The sequence below is a fragment of the Pogona vitticeps genome, chromosome ZW-PAR (genome assembly GCF_051106095.1).
Source record: "Pogona vitticeps strain Pit_001003342236 chromosome ZW-PAR, PviZW2.1, whole genome shotgun sequence".
Lineage (NCBI taxonomy): Eukaryota > Metazoa > Chordata > Lepidosauria > Squamata > Agamidae > Pogona > Pogona vitticeps.
The window spans coordinates 2,150,697-2,168,296 of record NC_135800.1 but is presented as its reverse complement, the minus strand read 5'-3'; the positions used below and the strand labels follow the sequence as shown (position 1 = coordinate 2,168,296).

The window sequence follows — 17,600 nt, the reverse complement described above, 5'->3', positions numbered from 1 at the left end:
CCCCCTTCCTTCCCTCCCCAGAACATCCAGATATACAGGTAACAAGATGGGTAACTTACGAATGCCACATGCTGCCTGCTGTTTCTCGGTAGCTTATTTGGGGGGCTTGTTCACTTCTTTTTTGGAGGGGGGAAAGAAATACTGACCTTGATAGGATAATGAAATAAGAAGCATAATCAATCAATAAATCAATCCTGTTCAAAATGTTTCAAAACCCCCTATAACAGCTGCCTTGATTTTTTTTACAAAAAAGACTATAAATATTTAAAATAATATAAAATGTAAATAAAGTGCAACTAACTATGCTTTCTAGTTACTTCTCAGAAAAAATACCTTCAACCCTGATCCTTACTTTTTTTTTTTAATGTCACTCCCTGCCCCCACCCAAGCATGACTTGCAGGTAGTATTTATTACTCATCATAACAAAAATATTCCGAGTTTGTGCCTGGCCTCGGAGTTCTGCCAGCCATTAGTATTGAAGTCAAAAGCCAACACAACCGGCCTCGGCATCTTTTCCCCTCCAAAATGGCTTCAGCCTGCCCCCCCCCCCGGGGAGAATGGGGGGCGTTATTTCTCTTTTCTGGCCAGGAATTTCGAACTCACCTGGGCTACACCTATGGGGGGGGGGAGCGTTGTCACGGCAATGGGGCCTAGCTACCTTCTTCCTTGAAGGAGCCTCGTAGCAGTAGCACATAAAATGCCCAAACCGCTATCGGTAATTGGTCTAGAGCTCAAATTTTTGCTGTGTTAGGGTCCTAACTGTAGCGGGAGCAGGATTGGACCCCTTAGTGGGTCAGGAGTGTATGGGTTTTTTTTGGGGGGGGAGACTCTCTGCTTACTTCCTCCCACCTTTGCTCGCCTTTTCTGGGCATTTTGCCAGACCGCCCTCTTGAAAGACCCATCGGGCCGCCTGAGCGTTGGGGCCGCCCGAGGCCCGTGGCTGCCTAACGCAGAGCAGCCACGGGCTTCCCCATCGGCGCCCAGTTCGAAGTCACGAGTCCACAGGGAAGCCGAGGGATGTCCCTCCTGATGCGGGCTGGAAAAAAAAATACCATCAGAGCAAACCCAACGGCTGGCCGCCCACTCCTAAAATCTGCCACCCGAGGCAGGTGCCTCCCCGTGTCCCGTGGAAGGGCCGGCCTCGTGTCCATGGTTCCTCCCAAGCAACGGGCCGGCCTCCCTCCACATTCCCACACACACCCCGTTTTGAATTGCACACGAGAAACAAGGACACGAAGGTGGAAGTCAAAGGAAGCCACAGAGTCAAACGGGATCAATCCTTTATTGTTTGTTAAAGTCTTGATCGGTGCCTGGCTTGCAGTAGGAACTGTGTTTCCACCCCCAAAACACACACACACACAAAAATCCCCGCAGGTCCCCCAAGAGATAATCCTGAGATCACGATGAGGCTTTGCAGCGGGACGCGAGGGGAGACCTGGGTGTTTTGCAAGGCCAGAATGTCGGTCGATGTGCTCGCTCCATCTTCTCTGTGGGGCTCCGGACAGGCACAGGCGGTTTTCCCCTTTGCAAGGCAGGTCATTCGAAGGGACAAAGGTTCTAGCCCCGGGATCACCTGGTGAGCTTTGTGACAGGGTGGGGGATTTGAACTCAGGTCCCTCTAATCCTAGCCTGGCACTGCGACCAAGACTTTCCCTCTTAGATACTCTCTAGAAGAGATGGACTACATTTTGCACCATCCCCAGTGGGGGATAAAGGCAGTTGAGCCCATATTGAGAATGCACGATTGGGAAAATTTGCTTTCACCATTACACCCTATGGTCTCGACCTTAAATCCTGCCTGTTTATGGGTGTTTTTTTGACAGACAAGGAAGGAAGGGCAAGGCAGATAGGAGATGCCAGCGAAGCCTCATCTCGCACTGCACTGGGTAATTTCCAAGGTATGGTGTAGATCTCTGGGTGGCAACCTAATTACTTGATAATTCTCATTGAATCCCCCATTTCCCATGAAAGCAAATTAATGCACGTTAAAACCACGAAGGCGGTATGTTTCAGCAGTGCCAAGGGTGTGCCATCTAAACCAAGAAACACGTAACAATAGCAGTGTAATTTTTGTTCTCTCTCTGCAACCAAACGAATTTGGGATCCAGTGGGAAGTAGTCAAGAAAACAGGGCCCGATCCAGCAGTGAGTCTTGACCGCATGGGGGCCAGCCAGTTTTCAGAAGATGTCGTTTTTCATGGAGGCAACCAAATCTTCATCATTAAAGATGGAAGCTGATATGCACTGGAGTTGTGCGCCATTCCCGTTTTTTTTAAAAAAATGTCTTCTGCATTTTCTGTGCATTAAAAAAGCGAGCAAGAGGGAGGGAATAAAAGGAAGGGAAATTGGGGGGGGGGGAAGCACGGTGTGTCGTCTTCCTTCACCACATGGAAATCAACATTTGGCATGTATTAGAAGACATCCAAAGAAGCTCCACCAGCCGGAACTGCAAGTAGCCGAACGCAAAACCGGAGAGGACGTCGGTGACGTGGTGCCGGCCCACCATAATGCGGGAAAGTCCCACCAAGAAAGCCCAGAGGACGAGCAGGATCCGGAGCGGGACGGCTAAAACCAGGTGGCTGAGGAAGAATTTAGACACCATCGCAGCCCGGCTGGCGTGGCCGGCGGGAAAAGCATAGACGTCCATGGTGAAGTAATCCAAGAGGCCGGGGCTGACGTCAAAGGGGCCCTTCCGCTTGGCCATCTTCTGTAAGCCGGCGATGATGACAATGTCCAAGAACAGAGCTGGAAAAGGAAGGGGGGGGGAAAGAAGAAGAAGAAGAAAAAGGAAGAAATGAGATCTTGGGAGACCAAAGACCCACTCAACCAATGGGGCCGTCCAATAACCAAGTGTAAAGGAAGCATGGAGGATCCTTGGCTTTCCAAATGTTTTAGGGTACAACTTCCATCATCCTTTACCTCCGGCCATCCTGGATGGGATCCTCAGAGTTGTAAGCAAGAACATTGGGAAGGCCACCCGTTCCTCACCTCTACTCTCGAGCAGGTCTTGTGGGCCTCTGATAACCACGGCACCCCTCCCCATTCAAACGGAAGGCACAGTTCCTCAAAAACAAGGTTTGCTTTGTGAGGAGAGGTAAGGACCACAGTGTGTTTGGAGACCTGGGTTCAAATCCCCTTAGGCCAGGGGTTCCCAACCTTGGGTCCAGAGGTGTTCCTGGACTAATGCCTTCACTGGCCAGGATATCTGGGAGTTGTAGTCCATGAATACCTGGGTAGCCAAGGCTGGGAGCTACTAAGTTAAACCAACTCTTGTTTCTCAGCTTAAACAATCATACGTAATTATTCTGGGGTTAAGGCTCTCTTCTCGGCCTCTGATCCTGCACAGCTGCTTCTGCATAGCGCTAGAGTTTCCAATCAATTAGAGTTTCCAATCCATTAGAGTGCCCATTGGTTTCAACAGTTGACAGGGAAGGAGCTGCTGGCCCGGGAGCATCTATAAAGGCATCCCCCATATCAGCTCAGTCCAGTTGCAAGGAAGTGGAAAGGACGTGTGTGTGTCTGTGTCTGTGTCTGTGTTTTCCCAGGGACAGCTCAAGTTTACTCACCAGCCGTTCTGAGATAACCTCTCTGCTCTTCCCTTCCCTCTCCAGCTGTTCTGTTTTGAAGTGAGCGAAGAAAGAAGCAGCTGGAACATTCGCCACCCACTACCTGGAGAGAATTCTTAAGAGGCTGGTTCGGTTTGCAAAATTGGAGATGCGCGGAGGGGGCAGCCAAAGACCTTTTCTCCCCGTTTCTCAGCAGAGGAAAAGCAGGGAAGAGGCATCACGGGACGAAGGTTTATGCTAAGACGAGAGCCTCTTTCCTGCCCCATCAGCCGGCAGAGGGCACCTCGTCTCAGAAGGGTACGCACGACTTGATTGAAACGAAGGCTATGTTCATCCCACCCCCCTGGATTTCTTTGCTGCGAATCGACACACTGACTTTTTTTTTTTTTGCGGTTCCGCTGGTGTCAGCATCCTGGCCTTCTGAAATAGATACAAGTGGCGCCATCGCTCTGGGACGCGAGGCTCATGTTCCCTCGCTGCCTTATCTGGCCTACATACCAAACCTAGCCTTGGTCTGGGTCCATGCTTCTTCTCTCCTTCGGCTCACGGAGGCTACGGCCGGGGCACCCCGGAGGGCGGGCAGGGAGGATTCAGACTGGTTTCAGAGCAAACGGGGGGGGGGGGACTTCTAGGTCTCCCCTGTAGCCCCCTCTGCCGAAGGGAGCACATCGGAAGGAGCCATGGGAGTTGTGAGTCTAGAGACGTTACGTTCCCCTGTCTAAAATGCTGAGGGGCTAACGCTGCAGGCTGACCAGGGACCCTCCGTTCCTCGTGAACGTTCCTTGGGAGCTGGACCCATGGTCTAACTGCCATTATTTCCAGCAGATTGATGCTTAGTTGCTTAACCATGGCAAATGGTCAACGAACTAAGACATGGCTGGTACTTGGGATTGTTAAGATGAGTGACTAGAGATGAGTTGATAAAATACTCTCTAGCTCCTCCTAATGACCAATTCTGATATTGCACCTTGGTAATATTACAGTAGAGTTATGTACAGTATTAGGACTCTGGAGAAGAGGGTTCGAATTCATAAAAATTCACTGGTGGAACGGTAGTGGTAAACCCATGCCTTAAATACCTCAATTACCTTGAAAGCCCTATTAGAGTTACTATAAGTCGGTTTTGACTTGGCATCGCACAACATACACACAATATTTATATAACTGCAGAAAACAAACCCCCAAACCCACTTAGGCATGATAAAAAAATGGCCTAAAACCTCAGACATTTAAGTTAAACTGTCTTTAAATACATCCTTTAAAGCTAACGTTTGAAAGTAACTAGATGTTACTTTGCGTCTAAGCAACTGGTTAACTTGTTAACTGAGTTACTTCAAAATTATTAGTTCTGTTCCTCCAGCCCAATGCCGAAAGCAAATAGTTTCAGATCACTACCTTACTTGCAATGAGTTATTTCCAAACTCTGAGACCGTCTACATCACAGTGATAAAGCTTAACGAGAAAAAATCGGAAGAAAACAAAAACACAAGGGAAAAAAACGTATTGCACCTTAAAAACTATTATATTTTAATGTGAGCTTTTGCGGTTCACGTCCACTTCTACAGACATAGGGGGATAAAATGACATACAGGATGAAACCCCATACAGCCGCTTTTGATGTATACCTAACATGTGCACAGAGAGCTGGAGAGACTATAACTGTTGAGAAAGAGAGGAAAGAAGCTTCTTCATAAGCTAAATCAGCAGGGGGGGAAAAAGATTCAAGAGTACGGGGGTCAAGGAGGAGACCGGGAGAAATAAAAGGTCTATTAGGCTCCCCTGTCTGAAACGATTAGGGGCTAACAAGTGAAATTGCAGGCTGGCCAAAGACCGACCCTCCCTGATGTACTCCATGCCCTTGAGAAAGAAGGCCATTTCTATCTCCGAACCAATTACTTTCCTGTGGCTTCTTCCCTCCGAAACTCAGCGATTCTGGAGACAAAACCCATCAAGAGGGCGAGATGGGGTAAGACGAAGCAGAAAAAAAAACCCCAAAGACCTTCTACCGCATACAAGGCCAATCTATCCATAGCTTACTTTTGCATAATGGGATTTTGGGCCAGTGTTATCTTTCAACTCCTGAAATCTTTTTTTCATTTTGTTGCATATATTAAAAATGCAGGAACACAATCCTGTTCCCCCCCCCCCTCTTAAAGGGTGGCCACTCGATATAGCAGGCAGGCACCCAATATGCAGCGTCCCATAGAAATGTACTCTAAATGACCCAAGATTTCCTATGTTGGGTAAGAGCTAACAAAAGGGTCAAACGAGGTATTTAAGCGGACAGGGCTAGAATAACGGTGAACACTGGGCCCTTTTTATAACTCTAGTGAGGAAACCGAGGCACAAACAGGGTCTGCTGTGTGCTGGATCGGGCCCAGAACATGATTTCTCTCCCACGGCAGGCAAAGCCGATGCCCCTGTGAACTCTTTAAAGAGGGCAGAAGAGATGTTGGCCGCTCGCCGGTTTGTCCCCTAAACCCTAAAATTTGCAGGTAGACTGTGCATGTAAGAGATGGTGCTGATTGGGTCTGTCTATAAAGTAGATAAATATGAGTCGGAAGGAAGGAAGGAGTTAAAGGTCCCCATGTATCATTAGCATTAATAACAGTATTATGGCCATAGGCACTATGGCAGTGGGGGGGGGGCGAAGGACATTTGGAGCAGCCCCAGTCAAATGCTATTTACTCCTTGTTAGTGCTTTGAATATATGAAACGAGACAGGCGTGGAAGAGGACGTAAGAAGCGGAGGAACCTGCGCACCAGCTCCCAGGCTGGGCCGTGCACGGGAGGAGGACTTTCCTGCATGCCCAGGGAGAAAAAGAAAAAAGAGGGAGATGTGCAGGTTAATGCCTGATGAAGAGGAAAACTCTCCCATCTTCAGGCTGAGAGGAGAACGTAGTTAAGGAGACGGGAAGAGAAAAGAAGGCAAACGTAGGCAACGGGAGGAGGGAAGCGCCCTATCTCTGCCTCTCTCTCTCTCTCTCTCTGGACATCTTACTGCAGAAATAATACCAACAAGAACACAAACTAGGTTTTATAATCCACTGTCCATACCTTTCGCCCCAGTGACGGTCTTAATCACAAATATTCTTTTTTTATGTGAGTTATACACGTTATGCAAACCTGGTGTAAACACTGATGGGACTCCGGCCATAGAACCGACCGGTGGCTTGACCAACAACCTCTTCGTTTTGACAATCACGCGGTGAGCCAGCCTGAATCCTCAGCCATGGAAGCCGTGCAGGCCAACCAAGGAAGACCAAGTCGGCAGAGCCTGGATGGGGCTTCCTGGCTGGCACGCCGAAACGCCACCCTCGTGCTAGGCGGATGCTAGAGATCAGGCAGATGGAGAGCCCTGGAGAACAGGAGCCAGAGAAGAGAGGGAGAGAGGGGAAAGAAGGGAGGCGGAAGGAGGTAGTAACCCCCTACCTCTGGCGATGCCCGGCCACAGCCTCGCTGCAAAGATCCTTTCTATGAGCCCGGGCCAAGGCTTGGCTCCCAGCCCAGGGACTGCATCAGAAATTTTGCCTGAGGAATCAAAACTCCGAACAAGGACAAGCCAGGTGAGGAGAAAACGGCACTTCCTCTCCCACAGGCGATGGGGAGGCAAAATTTTTAAAAAAGAGAGCCAGCAACCTGCATGAATAGGGCCGGGGCGAGGGGGGGGGACACACGGATGGGACACAACGGATGCTCTCTTGTCTTCCTTGCGTGGCGCTCGCTCTCAATAGGTTCCTTGGTGCAATTATCATGGGTTTTCTACTTTTTATTTTTTTAACATTAAGTCACCAGAGTCACGGATAACCACAAGCTATGCAATCCCACTGTGTTTTGCCAGCAGGAATATTCAACAGGTTCACAAGCTGCCACATCCCACTGGATTCTCTCAAGGGCATCCTTTGGACCTGTGTAGGCTTCTCCTAACACCCCCCCCCCCCGTGTGCTCGACCATCGGTCCTGAGGATACAATGTCAAACTCGCCTCGCTTTCTTTGAGTGTATCGAATAGCTCAGGGGTTTAGGTCCAGAGGGTTGGGAGTTCGATCCCCCCCCTCCCCACGGGGCCTCCTGGACAGGGGCTGGACTGGATGACCCCCACAGGGTCCCTTCTAGCTCTGCCATTCTTAAGGGAGGACGATTAGGCCGAAAGAGAAGATGGTGTCTTCATTTTTAAAAGCGGTTCTCATAAAATGCAGGCATCTGATTGCGGATGCTTTCTTTTGTCTTCTGGAGATACACGAAGCCTGAAATGACCTTGACTGGAGGATCAAAATCAGACAGAGGCGGTCCCAAATGTGTTCGAAGCCCACGGGGTTTGGCTTATCTCTGTGTGAAGTCCAAGCTTCTCTGTTTTGTTTTGGTCGTCCTTGGTGGTCGATCTTTCGCAAGCATCATTCACCCCCCCCCCCGTTTTATTTTTCAGGGTTTCACCGCCTCTTTCCCGCTCATCCTGGCATCCCCTTCGGCTTTTGCTGCACGCAGACGGGGCTCCAAAGATTATCCCTGAAAGCTGTCATCACAGCCAAAAAACATCCTCCCCCTGCAATGTGAGTTCGCACCAGGTCAAGGGAGGAGTAAAAGATGCTGCAGTGAAAGGTGGCCGGCCGGCCACACAAGACACCTTGAGTCTCGGGTTGCAAGGTGGATCCTTTTTGTCGTGTGTTGTATCACACAACAACAACAACAAGGGAGGGCAGAAGGTCCGGAGCAGCAGCTGCTTCCCCGAATGCAACGCAAGAGAAGAGAAGGGTTTTGAGCGATACAAAGCTGGAGACACAGGATAGGTTCAGAAGGAAAGATCGGCCAGGATTTGGGAAAGTTACTGTCCTTTGTTTTGAAGAACTGGGGTGTGGAATCCGATCAGCTTGAGCTGTAACTTCAAACCACCCTACCTTTCCCCGCTTTGCAGCAAAGAAAGACTGCCTGGCGAAACTTTTGGACGTTACCTCTAAGGAATGTCCCCTGGCAAAATCCATCTCGCCGTGGCCTTTTCGAGATTGCCTCAAAGAAGTGAGATTTACCCATGAAAACATGCGTTATATACAATATTTTAATTGTCTCATTGGCGGTCTATAGAGGTATCGCCTATCACGTCCTCTTACTCTTTTACGACTCCCAGGAACTTGTCCATCAGCATAAACCGATCCTCTTTACACAAGCACGTCGGTATGAGCTTCCCCCCCCCCTGCATTGTTTATACATTTAAGGGGCAACTCCAGGAAAACAGGGAACATAGCTAAAAAGCACCATCTAGGATAGTGGGTTGTGAACAAGCAATGAAGAGCCCTTAACCTTACAAAAGATCTTCTCCCCCCCCAGTTGTTGACATGGACCGATCAACGGCCTGGATTTTTTAGCTCTTCTGTGGGGAGAGAGCTACAGGGATGAGCCCGGTCCTTCCTGCCCCAAAATTAACCACAGCACAACCTGATCACTCTTTTCTACCTATTATAATTATTATTTGAATGCCAAACAAAACGTGTTGCTTTTCAGCTTCTTTGTTGTCCTAGAATTCCCTGCTTTGGATCCCCAACGTAGACATGATGAAGGGCTCCGGAAAATGGATCCAGCAAAATCTCTCCCCAACTCCTGCCTGAATTGGGAAACTCCTTGTTTTGAGCTGACCTTATTACATGCAGCTAGGCCAGGATCTCTAGGTAGGGTTCCCTGATCATCATCATCAGCATCTCCTTTTTTCTGAGATTTGGGGCCAAAACCTGAGATCTGGGGTGGAACCCCGGGACGGCTTCTTCCAGGATCCCAAAGGCGACATAGGCAAGGGGTTTATCAGGAGGAGGAAGGAACTGATCATAAAAAAACGGCAGGAGGGAAATCCAAGGAAAGGAGGTTAGATTCTAGCCAAGGAATAGGGCGAGCCAGAAATCCGGGGGTCATGTCGGGGAAGATCAATCTACGCAGAACATAAACTTTGTGTATCTGGCAGTCCATAATATCCACAAAGTCGTTGCCAGGCCGGATCAAGCCTGAACTCATTCCCAGAAGCTAGAACTGTTCAAACTGAGGCTGTCACACTTTGGGCATGTCGTAAGAGGACAACGCTCGTGCGAAGAGTCGGAGTAGAAGGCAGGAGGAAAAGAGGAAGACAGAAGATGAGATGGATCGAGTCAGTAAAGGAAGCCATGGGATGGTGTTTGCAAGAGTTGAGGAGGGCTGAGGAGGGCGGGACCTTTTAAAAAGTATTTCCTGGAAGCAATTATGAAATGTAAAAGGCAACTCTGTGATGGCTTGTTAGTTGACTTCTGCTGTAACTTTGTCACTACTCGCTATATTACTTCTTACCCCAAACAATATCTAGTTTATTTGTTTTGACTGTGTAAGACTCAACACAGAGAGAATTATTTGCTACATCGGCATGCCACGGGTATTGATCGGATGCAGTAGAGACAAACCGTTCAAAACGCACTGGCTAATTCTTCAAACGACACTCATTAATTTTTCCAAGTACCGGGATTTCTTGAGCTGGTTGGGAGTCGATATTTTTACTCATTCACTTCTGCTATTTTAAGTACAAAACAGGTATTCTTCTGCCTCCCGTGCTGAAATATTTCGGGGCAGTCCCCGAGAAAAAGGATTGGAGAGACACAACGCTGTGTGTGTGATATTTAAAGGAGATGGACTAAGGACTAACGAGAACTGGGTTCAAATTCCCAACTAGCCAAAAAAGTTTAAGGCCTACCCTATCTCACAGGACTGCGGTGGGGTTAAAATCGGCCGTCTATTTGAGATCTGCTGATAAATGGTCCCAAGAATTCGGTCTGGGGTTGAATTTGGAACTTTAATTGTCCCTATGCTGCAACTAGGAAGACGGAGAACATGTCATCAGGAGGACCGAGAAAGCAAAATTAGAGGGGACGGCACGCGGGACTTGGCAATATCAGAAAAATAACTTGGCATAATTGATTGGGTTTCGAGTTACAGTTCGCAGAATTAAAGATCTGGATGAATTTAAAGAGCGAACCTACTGTTACATCTTCTAGTTTACTCTTGGCTAAAAGCAGAGGGGAATTTTGATGTGACCTGCTTTTGAAAAGAGTTGAACAAGTCTGTTATTATGAGAGAAAAAAATGCTAGAAGATGGGAATTGACCAGTACGCCTATCCAGACCCATGGGTTTTATGTGTTTTGCTTTTAAAAGCCTGGCTTTGGATCCCTGACTTCGGAATCATGCTACTGCTCAATCAAAGTTGCCACTTTTTTCTCCTATAAGGCTCCTCCTCGTTTAACATATATATATATATGTTAAAAGAGGAGGAGCCTTATAGGAGAAAAAGGTGGCGACTTTGATTGAGCATATATATGGCCATCAAGTACAACACAGACCTCTCCATGACGGAAAAAGCCATATCTTTTGAATTTGGCTGGCACAGAACAAGGATATATTAGTTTCTGTCCCCTTTTTAAAAGAATTTACCAACATTCACAAATTTCTTCAGCTCTGGATATAAAAACTTGAAACTCACAGCAGGAGAAAGTTAAAACTGATGGATTTCCCAGTACTTAAGTCGGAACCAACGTATAGCGACCCTAACGCAACTTTCAAGGTAAGTGAGATATTTAAGGAGAGGTTTTATTACTTCCATTTCTCCCAGTGAAGTTTCCATGGCGGAGCAGAGATTCGAACCCTGGTCTCCAGAGTATTAGTCCATCATTTTATCCACTACACCAAACTGGAGATCTCAAATCAGAGGGTGGAGAGAAAACCCTAATTCTAACCCAGAAAATAAACAACAACATATCTGAGCTCTTTTGAATTCTATTTTTTGCTGGAAGCATGGAACTGCTGGATGGCTCAGTGGGCCTCTACAAATACCCTCCTACCTATTATGGGATGCCACGTAGGCCGTGAGATGGGGACCCTGCATCCAACAACCCTCAGCGTTAAAAAAGACGCCCAACTTGGTTAAAATTTCAATTAAGACAAAAATATATAAAAGCAATACACACACAAACACACACAATCAGGGGGCGAAATGAATACTGAAACGATTCACGCAAAAGCATTATGAATTGGAAACACTTGGGATTAACAGAGCCACAACAAGAGTTAAAAGCGTCCCTCTCGGAAATTCGGGGATGGGAAAAATGTCTAAATTCTTTGCAAGATTGTGAGCAACCAGAAGAAATTAGGGATGGGAGGAAGTTGACCAAACCATGTGCAAAAAGAGGAGAGAGAGCAATAAGGGCTACATGATGGATGAATGAATGGTGAGGATTTAAAAGCTGCTGAGATCGGAATATTTCAATGGGAGGGGAGGGGGGACACAGCAGAAACCACAGCAGGGACACAGACCGCAGCTGAATGCAACGTGGGGGGGGGCAAATGGACAGGCCACCCTTGATGCGGCCCATGGGGGGGCAAGACAAGAGGCGGAGGGGAAACTCACCCAGGAGAAGGTTGAGGAGGACCTCCTGGCCGGCTAAGGTGCTGCTCTTCACCAGGCAGATCAGGGTGCCCCCAATCCAGGGGATCCCGTGCCCGGTGAGGCCGATGAGGTTGATCATGGAGCGGGCATTCCCCCAGGCCGAGGCGTTGCTGGCACACACCCCGAGCCTTTTGGAGAGGGAGATGTCGATGGCCAGGAGGGAGTTGTAAGCGATCCCTTTGAAGGAGGGGTTCAGCTGCATGCAGTCTTCATCGGGGAGTGGCTGCTGTGGGGTCCTCTGCTCCTTGGCACCCCCTTCGTTGGGGGCCGGGGACGGGCCGGACTGGCTGTTCTGCCTTCGCCGGGACTCTTGGGTGCCTTTCAAGGGATGGTTGAGCGACTGGAATTCGGCTCTGTTCAAGATGTTGTTCCTGTCTCGGGCCCGGGCCCGGCTTTGTGAGGCTGGCATCCTTCCTAGAAACCTGCTTCTTCAAAAAAGCCCCCCCAAAACAGGCCTGATCATCTTAGGGATGCTCTTTTGGCCTCCTACCTCCCCCCCAAAACAAACAAACAAACAAACCCCAGAGAGGCCTCACCCTGCCTCCTGCAAAAAGCATGAGCTGCCAGAGAGGCAGGAGCAGCTGTTAGATGCAGAGCAAAGAAGGCTGGGTGCACATGGCTGTTTGCTCTGCAGCCTCACAGAGGCTTGGAGAAGGAGGAGGATGTGGCGCGCATCAGTGACAGGCGGTGGATCCTGTTTGGCACCAGAGAGAGGCCTCCGAGAGCCAATGGGCAGGCATCGGAGGAGGGCAGCCTGGCCAGCCGAACGACAGGTTCGGTTGCTTCTATTTAAATCTCCCCCATCCCTTCGTCCCCGGGGGCCTCGGAGGAGCACGGGAAATGGAGTTCCCTCCAGCCTCCCCCTTCTGTTTTCCAAAGTGTTCCAGCTAAGTGCAGCAAAAGACTGGAACGATTCATTCCTTCGGGGGGGAAAAAATCAGCAAATGTTGCACGGGTTTTTTGGCTGGATCGCAGCCCGGCTGTCCCTTCTTGAGTCGGCCTGCATCAATCCCAAATCTAAGCATTCACAGCACTGAACAGTGGCTGGAATGGCATCAAGTAACTCTTCTGTATTCTGCAGTTCTGGTTCTGTTTTGTTATTATTTTGAGAGACAGACAGACAGAGATCCAGCAGAGTAAAACTCTCATCCACAAAATCTTGTGGGAGATCGTTCCCAAGTAACCGCATGGCTCAAAAAACACCTTGGGAAAAGCATGCCTTCGTTGCTAAGTAATATCACTGCCCTTCAGTCCATTCTTGGGCCAAAATATTGATTTTTTTTTTTAAAGAGTGAAATAGTGGGAGAAGCAGATGTTTCTTTAAAACGGTAAAGGTTGATGTGCCCTGGAAAAGGGAAGACACGTTCGGCCCTGGAAGCCAGAAGAAGAAATTCAAGATGCAAAGAAAATTAAAACTTTTGAGGGTGAAAATACAACATGTACACATGCGCGGCACATGACTCGTCATCAAAGCTTTCAGATATGTTTCAAATTGTGTTCCACAGCTTGGCCTTCCATGAACAATTAAGATCCAGTAGCTTTTAAAAAGACCCGCTCTATGCTGAGGTGAAAGCAGCTAAGGGGCTTTTGACGGGGCTGACCCGTGGACCCAATGTTGGCACGCGGGACCCTCGCAGAGACTCAAGAGACCCACACTTCTGGAAAGGCCCCGATCCACCGCCTTTCAGACTGAATGATGGACGTGGAAGTAACAAGCCTTGTTACAAATAATGCCATTCCACACAACTTGCAAGGATCATCAGCAACCTGCATTTAATGATTTATTCAGTTGTATTGTAACTAGCGTATCATTTAATTGTGTTTTTTAAAATGTTGGACTATTTATGTTTTTAATTCTTTTTTTTTTTTAAATATTGGAGCCACCTTGGGTGTCTTATTGGAAGAAAGGCGGCCCATGATGATGATGTATGGTCTGCTACAAATCCAGGGCCCCTTCTCTTGAACCTCCCCCATGGCCTTCAAGGGCCGTCCCGGATCAGGTCTGTCGTAGCAGTCCAGACGTGACGCTGGCTGAGCCTCAAGGCCTGCGCCCTTTTTTCGGCTTGCAGGCTGAGGCTCTTTCTCTGGAATCGCCCCCGGCCGAAATCACAGAGGAACACACACACACACGACTGCGGACCGCAATGGGCACCCCGTTGCCTCTCTCTCTTGCTCCGACCCAGAGCGGGCTCATGACCGGCGCTCGCTCGCTGCGGTGCCTTCCAGTTCAGGTTTCTCCACAGGCTGGGGGGGGGGGGTGTCGGCTGTTGTTGCTGCTGCTGCTGCCGCGTGGTTATTTCGGTCCTGCAATCCGATCCTGCGCCAGAGTCTATTTTAGCACCCTGGAGAACTCGCAGCGCGCGCGGCACTCTTCTGCAAAAGAGGCATACTTTCCCTCAAAGGCCAGTGGTCTCCGTTTCCCTTCTGGCAGGTCCTCTTTCTTTCGGGAACTGAACCTCGGGAGACACAAACAGGGACAGACTCCGTGGGCTTTTTGGGGCTGCCGGGTTTGTTCCCTTCCCCTCTTAAGATCCGCCAACGGGAGCTTGGTGCAAAAGATGCACGTGATCCTGAAAGCACTCGGGGGGTCCAGGAATGCTTGTTCGGGGTATCCGAAAGCGAAGGGGCGCTCAACACAGAAATCCCCATTTCAATATCCCAAGTGTTCCTCATTCAGCTGGCAAAGTTGGGAGAACATTCTTGCTCTCGTTAAATGTTAGTAGTACAGAATCCGAGCCAACCTATTGCAAAATGTTTAGCAACGAAGCCGCAGAATGAACCTTATGTTGGTTGAAGCAAAGCCAGAGAGCTCAGTGGTTTAGGCATCTGACGGCAGAGCCAGAGGTTGAGAGTTCGAATCCGCATGGGGCCTTCTTGATGGGGGCTGGACTGGATGACCCACAGGGTCCCTTCGAGCTCTGCAGTTCTAAGATGAAGTTGAAGCAAACCTAAAGCTTGCCAATCCCAGTGTTTGTCTCACTGATGTGTTTATTTCTTTGGCAACATTTAGACCAAGTCTCTCCTTGCGTGCTGCCTGTGTTTGAGGGGACTGGGAGAGATTTCTGGTGATTATCTATCCAGCACTAACTAATCATTCCATCCAGCCTTTGATTTCACAGAGATCCCTGAGTGCTCTTTTACACCCCACCCCTCTTTCTTCAGCTGGTGGCAGTTGTTTGCGCGCTGTTGATCTGTTTGTTCAGCTAGCTGTCAACATGAATGCAGTAAAGAAAGCAGTACACACGAGTCTGTACTTTCAAGCAATGGCAAGTAAAGAAATGTTTTTTACTCTTTCTCCTACAAGTGTCTCAGAGTGAGTTGTTGAGGCTTCAAGTGCCAGTTAATGAGAAAGGGGTGGACTCTCTGGGGAATTGCAGCTATTCTCCTCGGTGGATCGCCACACTTCGGCTGCATATCAAAAAGAATTTTTTCCCAGAAATTCAAAACTCTTCAACACGCTGAAGGTCAAAGACACAGCCCTTGCCCGTGCCCGTCCTACCTCGTCTTCACGACAACTCTGAGAGGCAGACAATGGCATTGTGGTTTCATGGCTGGCCATCAAAGCCCTGGGATTATGACTTCACGACCATCTCCCTTCAGTCCTCCCTGGTCCCTGTAAATGTAGCTGTCATCCACAAAGCCCCTGGGAGATAAATGGATTTTCCAAGGAATAATGTAGTGTTGAATGCTTCCTTGTTGTTATGTAAAGTATTTGAAGGTGGCTTGGTCCTAAGTGGGCAGTTAAGAATCATTAGCTTCACAAAAGACCTGCTTTTCTTTCATAAATATGGACCAGTTCAGTGGCTTGGATTTTTGCAGGGTGAGTTGGTTATGCTGCCCTTTCAAGTTTATTGCGACCACCACAGTTAGGTTGGGCCGAGCAAGACAAGTAGGCGCATACCACAGTCTCAAAGCCACCCTTGGGAGTTTTATAGCTTAATGGGGACTTGAACTCAGATCTCCCGAGTTCCAGTCCATCACTCCTAACCATTGAATCCCGCTGGATCTTATATCTGAATTCCCTTTCCTTAGCTGTCTGCCGATAGACTCTTCTGACGCTCCAGAGCAGTAAATTCTCAAATCTGGGGCCATCAGAAAATAAACTGCATAAGCGAGACTGAAAGACTAGACTTCCTTTAGAAACACTCCCTAGACAGCTTAAGGATCTTTTGACACAGATCTCTTTATCAAGAGGAGAGAATGAAAAGCCTTTTGAATGCGGAACTAAGGACAGAAGTTACACATCTTGGGAGGATGAGAGATTATAGCTGTAGCCTTTTAAAAGCCTTATTGCGTCCAACCTGTCAATAACCACAGGCCTTCTCTAAAACGATTTCAAAAGCTCTTTCCAAGCTCAAAAATGAAGAAACCTGTGCATGCTGGTCTATTTTCAACCAAAAATTTTACTGGAACGGAATGCATCCTTGCCCTATCCCTATGCTTGTCTATATCCATTTTCAATCTCTCTCGCACACCATGCATCTGGACTGCTGGACCGCAGGCTGGCCGGCAGGTCTTTGGGTTCAAGCCCCAAATCCTGAGTTCGAATCTTTGGTCCCAAGTCCTGAACCCCAAGCCCCCAAAATCAATGTCCCTATGAAAAAATAAGAGAAAAGGGAGGGAGGGCTGGGCTCCGAGTTGTGAGTCGAGGCTGAGTCACTGAGAACAACAACAACAAAAGAGTCGAGTGGTTGAGGGAGAGGTTTGGAGTTCGAATCCACCCTCCCCCAGCTCTGCTGTTTCTCCGATTCTTAGGATTGCACAAAGTGGCAGGCAGAACCTCCGGAGCAAATCTTTCCTATCGCAGCAAGTTGTTGCCATAGACACTTGGCAGCTTCGGTCCAGGACTGGCCTCTGTTCCTCCACACTTGCTTATCACCCAGAGACAGACCGCTTCGCTTCCGTACAGCCCTCCCTTTCCTCGGCCCCCTGTGCTACTTGGGAGAGCAGGATTCTCATATATATATATATATATATATTACAGTTAGGGTGTTTGCTCCCACAGTTATTGATGCAAAAGTGTCCTTGATCCTCGGCTCTTCTCAGGGCTTTTCAAAATCACAGGGACGATTAGGAGGCATGTTTTTCTCCAGATACCTCTGGGCTTCTCTCTGAAAGGGTTAAAATTGAATTCAGCCGGATTTCTGCAGACGGTGCTGCTTTTAAAGGCAGGAGGAGATGGAGCCCATTGACAGCCGCCTGTTTTACAAACATATCTTCCTCCACCCCAGGGACATTGGGGCTTCCCTCGAAACCCCTATTTACAGGCTCTGATTTATCTGCAGGAAACACACACACACACACAAACACACACACACACTAGATTCCCTCCTAAATTGGTGCCCTGCCAAGAGGGGAAAAAACATAGGAAAAAGAAACAAACCGCCACCCGCAAGCTTTCAAAGAGCATCCCACTTCTTCAGGCTGTGCACCAAGTTCTGGTGGGGAGTTTTTAGGCATGAATCAAGTCTCAGAGTCTCAGGCTGAGATGGAAAGAGGCGCAGCCTGCAAAAAGGCTTGCCAAAAAAACCCCGAAACGTTTCTTTCTATAGAGTGGAAAGGGGGGGGGGAGAAGAGAAAGAGTCAAG

General features: G+C 48.6%; 1 protein-coding gene and 1 long non-coding RNA gene across 3 annotated transcripts in view; one reads left to right on the top strand and one right to left on the bottom strand.

Annotated features, from left to right (window-relative positions):
* Positions 1–1,267: 1,267 nt before the first annotated feature.
* PLPP7 (phospholipid phosphatase 7 (inactive)) overlaps positions 1,268–17,600 on the bottom strand; it is a 23,370-nt gene continuing 7,037 nt past the window's right edge. For both annotated transcript variants that reach the window (XM_078382755.1, XM_078382754.1), the window contains exons 3-4: positions 11,974–12,440; positions 1,268–2,745 (exon numbers count right to left, since the gene is read on the bottom strand). In XM_078382755.1, the coding sequence (XP_078238881.1) occupies positions 2,381–2,745; positions 11,974–12,421 (813 nt within the window). In that variant the 5' untranslated portion in view covers positions 12,422–12,440 and the 3' untranslated portion in view covers positions 1,268–2,380. The remainder of the gene's footprint in view (positions 2,746–11,973; positions 12,441–17,600) is intronic.
* LOC144585144 (uncharacterized) lies at positions 3,473–11,488 on the top strand. Its single transcript, XR_013539657.1, has 2 exons — positions 3,473–5,532; positions 7,992–11,488. It is a non-coding gene; the product is annotated as an uncharacterized LOC144585144 (long non-coding RNA).